At 38.3% G+C, this 11,906-nt stretch overlaps 2 protein-coding genes, 1 long non-coding RNA gene and 1 other non-coding gene across 10 annotated transcripts in view; 3 read left to right on the top strand and 1 right to left on the bottom strand.

Moving 5' to 3' along the window:
• LOC143213148 (acyl-CoA Delta-9 desaturase) overlaps nt 1-4,416 on the top strand; it is a 21,169-nt gene extending 16,753 nt beyond the window's left edge. For all 4 annotated transcript variants that reach the window (XM_076432750.1, XM_076432749.1, XM_076432748.1 and 1 more), the window contains 2 exons: nt 71-256; nt 1,424-4,416. In XM_076432750.1, coding sequence (XP_076288865.1) covers nt 71-256; nt 1,424-1,727 — 490 coding nt within the window. In that variant the 3' untranslated portion in view covers nt 1,728-4,416. The remainder of the gene's footprint in view (nt 1-70; nt 257-1,423) is intronic.
• The window catches only part of LOC143213152 (uncharacterized), a 26,040-nt gene extending 19,937 nt beyond the window's left edge, over nt 1-6,103 (bottom strand). For 3 of the 4 annotated variants that reach the window (XR_013009881.1, XR_013009880.1, XR_013009883.1), the window contains exons 1-3: nt 5,225-5,571; nt 1,421-1,709; nt 62-208 (exon numbers count right to left, since the gene is read on the bottom strand). This is a non-coding gene — a long non-coding RNA (uncharacterized LOC143213152). Of the gene's footprint in view, nt 1-61; nt 209-1,420; nt 1,710-5,224; nt 5,572-5,866 lie in introns of those variants that run through there. The other variant, XR_013009882.1, reaches the window with a different exon arrangement.
• Trnav-aac (transfer RNA valine (anticodon AAC)) lies at nt 999-1,071 on the top strand. The gene has a single exon. It is a non-coding gene; the product is annotated as a tRNA-Val (tRNA).
• Nucleotides 5,683-11,906, top strand: LOC143213150 (acyl-CoA Delta-9 desaturase-like). Its single transcript, XM_076432754.1, has 6 exons — nt 5,683-5,822; nt 6,100-6,239; nt 7,646-7,776; nt 7,893-8,098; nt 9,226-9,408; nt 10,696-11,906. Exons 2-6 carry the CDS (start codon nt 6,101-6,103, stop codon nt 11,003-11,005), a joined length of 969 nt encoding a protein of 322 aa, XP_076288869.1. The 5' UTR covers nt 5,683-5,822; nt 6,100; the 3' UTR covers nt 11,006-11,906.

Genomic DNA, 11,906 nt, shown 5'->3' with positions numbered 1-11,906 from the left:
TCCATTTGTCGGCAAGTGCATAAAACAAGAGGTTGATCAAAGTTTCGAGCACTGTTATTACCATTTGCAGATTCTACGTTCCTCTGTTCTTCCTGCTGACCATCGCGCTTCCGGTCAGTGTGCCATACTACTTTTGGTCTGAATCATTGTGGACCTCTTTCTGGGTGAACTTCAACTTCCGGTTCAGCGTGACCCTGAACGTAGCCTTCTGTGTGAACAGCGTGGCGCACATGTGGGGTCAAAAACCGTACGACAAGTAAGTTGATATTCTTCGAATTTGTCTAACTTCTGTCGGTTTAAGGCGGTAGACTCGTTTCCGTAGACTTCGTTTAAGGGGCTAGGATACCTTCAGATTGTAACTAGAAAGCAACTAGAATCTTACTAGATTTTGAGCTTTTGGGCTGGGTGAGGGCTCATTCTAAAGAGGAAGGTTCATCGCAGCGCGCTCTGGTCATCATATAAGCCAAAAAAGCTTTTAGAGACAGAAAAATACATTGGAATCTGCGGGTATTTTCTCGATTTTTTCCCCTACTTCGGACGCTCATATTATTAGATGATGAGGTATGGGTAACTACGAATGCGTAACTACGGCAGTGGGAGAGGGGAGAGAAGAGAAGGAGCCCGCGTAATTCTTGGCGAGCGGTATATGGCGGAGTATGAATGTAGATAGGAGCGATGCATGCGGTGCGCTAAGTGTTATTGTATTACCCACAAGTTAAATATATTATATTACTTTATATTCTAAACCACATGTGCTTCCAAACTAATTTATTCATCGTCCACAACATTAGATATAAACATAATCTCGTTAAACTCATGACCAGAGCGTGCTGCATCTAGCCTTACCCTCACTCAGCCCAAAATCTGTTGAAATAAGGACAAAAAGCCGCGGCCCGCAAACCCATTTTTCGACCCAAAATCTAGTTATTTGCTAGTTTTGTCACGTGATTATCCTACCGCCTTAAATACTGTATTATCGGTCTCCGTGGTGTAGATGGGTTTCCGTGGTGTAGTGGTTATCACATCCGCCTAACACGCGGAAGGTCCCCGGTTCGATCCCGGGCGGAAACATTTTTTTTTTTGATCGATTTTTTTTAATCGAGAAATGGAAAGGCGAATACCGCCTTTATATTTAAAAATCACAACATTCCCAAAACACCGCAGTTGAATTCGGGTGTTTCCGACGAAATACAATTCTCTTCGAAAGTTTCGGTATTAGCTGGCAAACTAATACTTGAAACAAACTCAAAACATGGGAACGCATTTTAAGAAATTTGTACGATACTTCGAAATGCCGTCACCTAAATATTTTTTCTTTAAAACATTAAAAATGATTTTTAAAAAAACTGCTCAAAAAAGTAGCTCACGAAAAAGTTGGAGGACTGCTTCGCCTTAAACAATAAAAAATCTGAAATATTACCAGGCACATCTCGCCGGTGGAAAACCTGGCGGTCTCCATAGCAGCTTTAGGCGAGGGTTGGCATAACTTCCACCATGTGTTCCCGTGGGATTACAAGACAGGAGAACTGGGGAACTACAGCTACAATATCACCACAGGGTTCATCGATACATTTGCAAGCATTGGCTGGGCATACGACCGGAAGTACGTGTCTCCATCGATGGTTCGACGAAGAGCGAACCGATCTGGCGACGGCAGCCATGTTTGGGGTTACGGCGATGCCGATATCCCATCCGAGGATCTTCGGGAACTGAAACAGATGAACTAGATTAAACTAGAGTCAATTTAGGTCGCTCGAGAATCAAATCAGCCTTCAGATTTCGATCTAGTGGACCAAGAAGATGACGAATATCGATCGACAGGTCGGACGTTGACGGTTTCAACTTTGATTGTTCCGAGAACCATGGAGTTTCGTGTACGAAGAACTCTTTTCGACAAGGTGCACGAAGATACGGACAATAAGTGTATCTTCCGTGGTAGAACCGGTTCGGATCTATATCGACGTTTGGTAACGTTCGCGTTCGTATGAAAAGTATTATATATTGTGTCGTCGACGAATGCGAATAGAGATGCATTCCTTGAACGCTACTGTCCTCGAAACGTTGACTTCGTGAGTTTGCATGTATGTATTAGGTGTGCAAATCAATTCGGTGTCTCTTTTCAGCGAAAGAACGTATGTAAGATTATGTCTCCAAGCATTCGGCAATTTTGTAATACTTCTGCCATCCACTTGGTAGATTATAGCTGTGTTTTTATCCTCTTTAATAAATTATGTGTGACAGGCCTGGACAGAAGGCACCGAACTTATTTGCACATTCGACGGAACAGTGTACAAAACAATCTGTATTTTTAATTAGACGTCGTGGAAAGTTTCTGTTGAGCAGAACACGATGGGGAAAAGGAGTGATGTAGTCGCTGTATTCTCTGGGCTTCTCGTTCTGAGATCTAAGAGAAATAGAGATATTTTTACACGTATTATAGTTTTTTTCACTGCCTTTGGAAACTGTTCAAGAAGTCCGCACAAGGACATTCTATTTGGTTAAACTTTCACTCAGGGGAAGAAAATATACAACTCTTCTGAATGTAATATGATACAAATTCGACGAAAGAATGATCAAAGTTTAAATTCCAGTGCGAGAAATCCAAGACTTACTATGCACAAGTATATCGTAGCCACTCCTATGTCTGGAACACGGTGTATTATATAGGGTGAGGCGCTAGAAACAGGCGCCTCTAAATAACTCGGCTGATATTGGTGTTAGGAAGAAATGCATCAGATGGAACTTGCTTGGTTTCGAGGGGGCATTAATCTGATGTTAGTAGCTTTTTTGTAGGTGGACGCGTAAAGGACATATGAAGGTCAATTTCATTTTTTTAAATGGAATGAGGTATTTTTTAATATATCGATCGTTGCAGCTGGACATTCATTATAAAAAAGTACCAACCTATGTATGACGAAAAGTTAGTAGTTCAGGAGACATTTCAATTTAAATAACTCTAAAATACCATTACTGTCGTATTAAGACGTTACGTAAATAAGTAAAGTAAACACTAACGTCTCAGTACACGACAGTAATGGTATTTTAGAGTTATTTAAATTGAAATATCTCCTGAACTATATACTAATCTTTCGACATACATAGGAGTACTTTTTTATAATGAATGTCCAGCTGCATCGATTGATGTAATAAAAAATACCTCATTCCATTAAAAAAAATGAAGTTGACCTTCATTTGTCCTTTACGCATCCACCTGCAAAAAAGCTACCAACATCAGATTAATGCCCCCTCGAAAGCAAGCAAGTTCCATCTGATGCATTTCTTCCTAACACCAATAGCAGCCGAGTTATTCAGGTGGCCTGTTTCTGGCGCCTCACCCTGTATAGAGGTGTTAAGACGACTAATTGTAAGCACCTCTGAAAGGTTGACGTTTTGTGATAGATAGAGGTTAGTTCGTCGCTAGATGGCATATCCGGCAGGCTGCTTTCATTAAATGAGAACACTTCTATAATACACCGTGGTCTGGAAACACTGGAAACCAATATGGCAGCGTTCTAACCTCTCAAACACGCTTGAAATCGAGCAACTTTACTCGTGTATAACTTTCAAACGAACTCCGCACACTGAAACTTGTATTCCGCGCACTAAAATTTTAAGTTTCATCATTTTTTCGTCGAATTGTGTAACATTGTATTCAGAAAGATCGACAATTTTTGGTCCCCTGAGCGAAAGTTCAGCCCTCTATTTGATTGTCGCGTCGAAATGAAAATTACAAGAAAAGCAGAAGAGTGGAAAGTGCAGGGTGGTTAGAAGAGAATTGAAAATTCATTATGAAAGTAAGATTGAAAGATTGAAGCGATGATAAAATGTAGCGATAAATAATTCTCCGAAATGTTAACGACAAGTGACTCTGTATAGTCATTCTGCGACTCCACTGGAAATGACTATGACTGTTCGTCAAGAGCCTTTCTACCAGGCAAATGTTTTTGTCTTCGACAAAGTACTCACTGTAATTTATTTATTGTACCGATACTGGGTTAAGATGGAACACATGTTCTAGCATAATTTTTTGTTTTAGATACGATAGCAAGCAATTACTCGTCGTTCGTATCATTCCTCTCGCGAATGTTTACTCGAAAAGCGAGTCTTATATGTTGGTTCTACTCGAACTTCCATAATAGAATTTAGGTTCACACGATAACTGATGTTTGCAATGAGCCGTAGCCATAAGCTTTAAACGTAGACGAAGAGCGAGAACAAACAACTCGAATTACAAACGTGGAGATGAATTTACGCTTGAATTTCGTGTACGACGAACATTGAACGAATAAACATTGAGAAGCTTACAAAAATGGGAGCAGCAACTGCGCGATCGACGAGCATTAAATTGATTCAAGCATTAATTAATTCTACTCCACCTCTTTTTACGTTTTCCAATAAATTCTCATCCAAATGATAGACTCAGTTGATTTAAATCTTCAAGCGATTTCCGTTCCCCTTCGACAGACGCGCACCAATTCCCAGCATTCATTTAAAATCAAATTATGCATTTGCGTGTTTCCATTGCTCTTTTCGCATATAATATAGCATTACATGTACTAATGTATTGAACAGGCTACCAGTGGAAATTCTTTGTTGCCAAATTACAGTGACTCTTATTAATACGTATAAATTGACAGAGATCTCAGAAATGTATTTTCTAATATTTTCAATATAGACCCATATAAAAAGTTCTACACAACAACTTTTAGTATTTTCTCTGTTGCAATTTTTTTAAAGATTTCATTTTCACGTCATGTGAATTAATTGTTCTAACTTCTCGAAAACATTCCGCTCGTATGATCCAATATTAAAAAATGTACTATGAAAACATTGCGATACAATTCAAATAAAATGACTTTCATAGGCTAAATGTACCAATTACCGCGGTATTTTTTCCCAATGAGATTAAAATACAATTTAATGAGATTGTACAATGAATTCTACAATGAAATTGTAGAATGTATTCTCGCAGGCAAGGCATACAAAATTATCAATCATTCTCATATTTTTATAATGTCATGAATTGAAAAAACGTTTTTCATAAAAGGTAAAACCACTAAAGGACTGCTATTCACATGATTGTACATTCTTTGTAATGCTTTAAACTGCATAGGGGAAAGTTTTATTATTATTTATGTATGTACCTACTTCGATACGATAAAAATATAAAAGGAATCTTCTCTTGCCTTTTTAATAAACAAATTAAGCCCTCAACATTACGTACATTTAAGCGAAGGAGGAGCTCATTACTGCGGCATCAGAATCACTAGGAATGTCCCTTATACTGCGGCGAAGAATTGCAACTACGATGAGAAACGAACTTCAGCCTAAATATTTGAGAACAGGTAATTTCAATCTTTAAATGCTAATTAACGCTTCATTTAGTTGGAACGTGACTCGATATTCTATGTACAACACAATTGAATCTGTTTCCGCTCTGAATTATACTATTAAACGACACATTACAATAATAGATGATTTTCAAGCAGGAGTTTGATACCGCATTAACGTTTCCATTGGTTGAAATGTAATGCTGAGCAGGTTGTTGCTTGTAGAGAAGACAAGGGGGGAGGTGTAGGTGCAGTATGAAATGTGCGAAATGTAGTAGCGCACTATAAGCTAACGAAATCGCAATCGGTATCGAAAGGCTGCGCGTAATCGCTTGATCGAGCATAAAAACAAAGGAAATGACGGTGTAAAAAGGGCAATAATGAAATTCGAACGAAGACCGCGAGGTCAATCGACGAGACTGAAGAACGGCATTAGTCGTCGTAGTTCGTCTCGTGTTCTCTAGAAGCTCGTTTCGTGCTACGAAAACCAAGGTAAAGTTCGTCGTCACGGCCATGATAACGTCAAAAATCATTACCAGGGTATCGTTTCTCTCTAATCCGGGGGTCCCATTCATCGTAACACTCCTTAAATGGCGAACAGTTCCGAGATTTCAGTGGCATTTCGTTCCTGTCGGTCGCGAAAATACTTTTCCAGACCGAAAGAAATTTTTCCGAAGTGAAAGATCCGACGGCTGTCCAAGTTTCTCCTTTGAGAAACTCTCGTTGACACTCTCCACGAGTGTTAAATTTTGTTTTCTTGTGGTACCAGGATGGCGAACAACATGGAGCCCGCGAAGAAGCAGTACATCAAATGGGGGGCTGTGCTGTGGTACATACACCTGCACGTTCTTGGTGTTTACGCCCTCTGGCTGATGTTCACTTCCGCCAAATGGATGACCGTGTTCTTCAGTAAGACATTTTGCAAGCTTTCACACCGCCGCGATTCGTATTTACACTAAATCAGATTTTGTGTTTTACAATTATCGCATTTATGAAGACGTTTCCGCGTTGGAAATGATTATATACGATTCTACAGGGTGTCCCAAAATTCGTGAAAATCCCGAAAGGGGGTGGTTCCTCAGACCATTTCAAGCGACATTTTCCTTTGCAAAAATGTTATCCGCGGCTTTGTTTAGGAGTTATTAACGAAAAACACGGACCAATCAGAGCGCGACCTAGACGCGAGTTGCCACAGTCGACCCGGCGCGCCAAGTGTCTATTGGCCGACTGTGACAACTCGCGTCTAGGTCGCGCTCTGATTGGTCCGTGTTTTTCGTTAATAACTCCTAAACAAAGCCGCGGATAACATTTTTGCAAAGGAAAATGTCGCTTGAAGTGGTCTCAGGAATCACCCCCTTTCGGGATTTTCACGAATTTTGGGACACCCTATATACTTAAGCACACATTATAATAAAAATCGCACAAAATTTAAATAAATTCGATTCTGTCATTTTTACATGGCAATGCATAGTAGCCATTTTTAGTGCTCGGTACACCGAGCACAAAGTATGACTGGTATACATTGTTTTATAAAAATGACAAGACTGTATCTATTGAAATTTCTTTCAATTTTTATAACAATACGTGCGCGAATGAAGAAATTTATTTAATCATTTCTAATGGAGTCACACACACATCCTTGGAACTTTAATAATTATAAAATAATAAATATAAAACCGGTCATTCGACCGGCCGTGGTACGGTTAGTGTTAACCGATGCTGCCCTTTTCTACGTCAAGCTACAAAAAAATAGTGTGCAGTTCCGATCTATGTCACAACACAGAACTGAGAATTAACTTAGAATGGGACTAAATGGAATAAATAAATGGAATAAAACCGAACTTCTTCATTCAAGCGTTGAACTTTAATCAATAAAATATTTTCTCATCTATTCCTTTTGGCAAAAGATCATCGAACGAAAGGGAGAATATCTTATTCGTTAAAATTCATTGCTTGAATAAAAAAATTGGGCTCTTTATTTCACCTTAACACATTACCGACCGGTGATTATTGCATAATTTTGAAAAATCTATGGTTCATGGCCAAACACTTTTTAATGAAAACTTCAACAGTGACGGAAATTTTTATTGTGAACTAAATTGTCACCCTCAATAACGTCATCTAATATGTACTTTCATTTAAGAGTGTAATGTAAAAGAAAAATTCTATGCTTTCTTTTGGTACAGCACAATTATTGATAATCCTATTAATAGGCTTTCGGTAGGTAAATTGTTAAAATACCGAAATTACTTTCTTGTCAACCCAATATAACTAACAATTAATAATTTTGGTAATAATGTTTCCTCCAAATGCAGCGCTTCTTATAACAATGCTCGGCTGTCTTGGCGTGACCGTGGGCGCCCACAGATTGTGGGCTCACAAAAGTTTTGAAGCATCAGGGTCGCTCAAACTCTTCCTCATGTTGGCTCACACCCTCGCCGGCGTGGTAAGTATCTCAAGGATATTATGTCAATCGAATGCTTGGACGATCGCCTGCATCGTGAAGAGAGAGAGAGATCTATAATTAGCAGATGTTTGTCTGAAAGTATTCAATGTTCGCAGGGGCCGATCTACGACTGGGTGCTCTATCACAGGATCCATCACAAGTTCTACGGAACCGATAAGGATCCGTACAATCACAATAAAGGATTCATATATAGCCACTACATGGGGAACTTCCAATCCCCGAAGGTCGATTACGAACAGGCGAAAACCGAGGTGGACATGCGCGATCTAGACAAGGATATATACGTCTGGATGCAAAAGCAGTAAGATCTACTTGTGATGCGCGTGGCTTGGAGCTAGTGCGTCATTCATTTTATTCGAAATATTCCTTCGATCATGATCCATCATTCAATTCGATCATTCCTTCGATCATGATCCATCATTCAATTCGATCATTCCTTGATTGAGACGTGTTTCTTAAATTGTCAATATAGACCAACATAAAAAAGTTGTAAAACGCAACCTTTAGTATTTTTTCTACAATTCCGATCAATTGCAATTTTTGAAAAAATTTCTTTTCACATCCTGTAGTAAACTAATTGCTCTAGCTTCCCAGAAAAGTTCAAATTGTTTATTTGCACTATCTACGAACGACATAAAAAAAAATTCTTCGTGTAGTACAATATTAAAAAAGTTATGGTCTTTTTTTTAGTGCGTCCGAATATTAATTCGTTTCACTTATAATTTTGTGACACCCTGTAGGTAGGTGTTGCTCGATTGACAATCACCGAGGTACTGTCATCTATTTGTTAACTGCCTTGGCTTGAACGTCTTGACAACAATAGCTATAGCTTATAAACTATTACAGTTCGGCCATATTTTATAAATAGTAGCGAGTAGGGTTGCCGTAGCTCGCTCTCTTTGCGAGTTCGCGAGAGGGTTTGAACTAATTGCCGAATGTTTATAATGTCGATAATGCAAACAGACGTCGATAATGTAAATTTCTATTGAAATATTGATTAAAAGCTGCGACGTTCTATTGAAATATTGATGTTCGAACGACGTTCGTTTTTTTGTTGTATTGAAATATGATTCTAAAAGCACTTTGAGTTTTTCCCGAATTTTCTTGTTTCCGAGCAACTTTTCCAATTTTTTAAATCTAAAAACCTGATTCGGACTACAACGAACATTTAAAAAAGAAAATTAGCCAAATCGGTCCAGCCGTTCTCCCGTGATGTCGTGACCAACGAACAGCATTTCATTTTTATTATGTATAGAATATTATAGAAGAAGAAAAAGAAGATTATATAGAAGAAGATAGATTAGAGCCCGTTCAGACACGGCGGATCGCGCGATTTTCGTTTTCGATTGTTGGACCGCGCGGACATGCGTTAATTGCGACACTTCGTCAGTTGCGAAATTTTGAACGAGTCTGATTTTCATTTTCTAGTTTCTACTGGCTAATCTTCGGCGTATTCGGATTACTGCTGCCACTGAATGCACCATTGGAGTACTGGGACGAGACGATGGGACTCACCGTGTTGATCACAGGAATTTTGCGGTTTGCCATAACAGTGAACGTGTCGTGGCTGGTGAACAGTGCTGTGATCATCTGGGGCATCAATGAAAGCCAGTTAATGTCCATTTTTTATACCCTTTCTCTATTGTACAAGCTTTTCTTTAAAATGCCAAAGAGTCACGGCACCGTCGTTATCGATACCGACGGCATACACTCCAAGTAAAGTAAATCAGAGTCGCTATTGTCAAATCACAAAGCTAAACGTCTCAACTTTTGTATTGGTTTGGCAAGAAAGTAATTTCGGTGTTTCAAGGTGAAATAAAAATTTCTTTAAGCAATGAACTTGAATCGATCAAATACTTTCCATTTTGTTCGATGATCTTTTGCCATATTTCTGGTAGCCTAATAAAATCATTGGCTCTATCATTTTGTAGATACAGTGGTACATTTTACATTCCTTTAAAAAACATTTTTACATCGTAATTACTCTATTCGTTGGCCACAGTAGTATCGAATTTCGAATTTTCACGAATAATCGATGCACGTTCGGCGAATTAATTCACGATGGTAACATAATAGTTGGAACTATTCTCATAGTGAGCCGATAGAGGGCGGTAGTTAATGATTTTATCAAATTCAAATGATCGTGGACTGACTGATGGTCACTTGTGACAGGATGACTCTTTCGACGTATGTATAGAGAAATGAAATTAATAGACTGCGGATATTTATGCAAAATTAATAAGATGTCACGACCGAAGTGAAAACTTCTACAGCAATTATACACCTGTCTGTTTCTCGCTCGAATAGCGTTTCACTTCGGAGCGTGACGGATCAGACCGATTCACTGTTCTGCAATTATGTACGCGTAGCGCCTAAAGAATTTTTCACTTCAAAACTTGACCGAGTCAATTACAAGGAACAGAAATCCATTCTTCTACTGTCTTCACCTATCGAGTCTAGTCGAATGTATATATAATAAAATCTGCAGTTTATTAAGAGAAATCTTTTAACGATCTTAATAAATCAATAATAATACTACAATATCTTGAAATTCTTCTACTGTCTTTACAGTTGTGTATTTCACCTATTGAGTTTAGAAATCTGTGGTTTATCAACACTAGGTTAATTAATGTGCAATTATTAAGATTGCAAAGATGCATCCCTAAAGAAATATTTACCAAACTTATTTCTTTGGGTATGTATTATTGAAAGAATGGCCAAACATTTGGATAGACACATTCTTGTTATATTTGTAAAATAATGTGAAATAGTTATTTCTAGAGCTCCGTAAACCTAGTGTTAAGAAATTGTGAATAATGTTCCATAATAACGACTGTCTAAGAAGCTGTGCATTCCACACATTGCTCAAAGTATAACGTATTGATCCACTAATTATAGATTGAAAGCACCTCCGAACATGTCCACCTTCTTCATCCGAAGAAACAACTGGCCAACCTACCATTACCAACTCCCATGGGACTGGAAGTGCGGCGAATTTGGCACATACGACACAGGCTGTAGCACGTTTTTCGTAAAAATGTGGTACGAGCTCGGGTTCATCAACAACTTGCAAGCAGTGGACCCCGAGGACGTCAGAGACCTTCTCCACGAGGTCGCAACGAAAAAGACTACCATGGAAGAGGGGATTGCTAAGCTGAAAAAAATTGCCGAGTACAACGCGGCGAAATTACAACTTCAGTTTCGCTAGTGAAAATAATGAACCGACTCGTCGAGTCGTTTATACGTTTAAAATTGTAAGCTAGCTTCATCAATCAGCTACATTTACATTGTGTACTATAACCTGAAAATTGGATCAGCGTTCAAAGAAGATCCAAGGTCCTCAAATTCATCCACCTAATAAGAACAACCGTTAAGCGTCGAGTCATTCGAGAAATACATTGAGTTATGGCCCGCTTGATGCGACACAAGGAACCTTTGCACTCGGAGCTATTTTAACTCGAAAATTAAACATTTCTTCCAACCTATAGAATATTTCCATTCCCTATGTTTTTCTGAATCTTACGTATATTAATTTGGTATAATAGCTCACACAATACCTAAATGTTTAGCATCTTTACCTAAAAGTTTGGAATCACTTGCCGATGTTTGTAAAAATCGAATATATCGATAAATTTTGAAATGATCCATCGTTATAATATTAAATATTAACTAGTTGAATAAGATTTCACCATTTTCTTATGTCCATAATGCTCTTGTATAGTTTATACACCCAGTGTAAGACAATGTTCGGAACTTTTGCACTTTTCTAAAGGGACATCTCTGGCAACTTGTACAAGAAGTATGGAAAATATCAAATTAGAAACATTCGAAAAACTAATTGCCAGGATGCCCTGAACATGTCGGACTATTATTAAAAATAAAGACGGCTTTTTACTGAAAGAGTACGAGTTCACAGAGTAAAAATGAAGTAGTATACAGAATATTCAGTTCTCGCTAATACGCCTAAATAAAAAAAAAATAAAAAAAAACAAACTGCAACAAACCGCTCACATGTATTTTTATACGGTGCGCGCCATTCATGCGTCGTAGATTTTCTAACCTCAAATATGGCAACATGATAATTTTGTAATAAAAAATATTTTCACAAA

The sequence above is a fragment of the Lasioglossum baleicum genome, chromosome 10, assembly GCF_051020765.1.
Source record: "Lasioglossum baleicum chromosome 10, iyLasBale1, whole genome shotgun sequence".
Classification (NCBI taxonomy): Eukaryota; Metazoa; Arthropoda; class Insecta; order Hymenoptera; family Halictidae; genus Lasioglossum; species Lasioglossum baleicum.
This window is presented reverse-complemented; position numbering and strand designations above follow the sequence as displayed.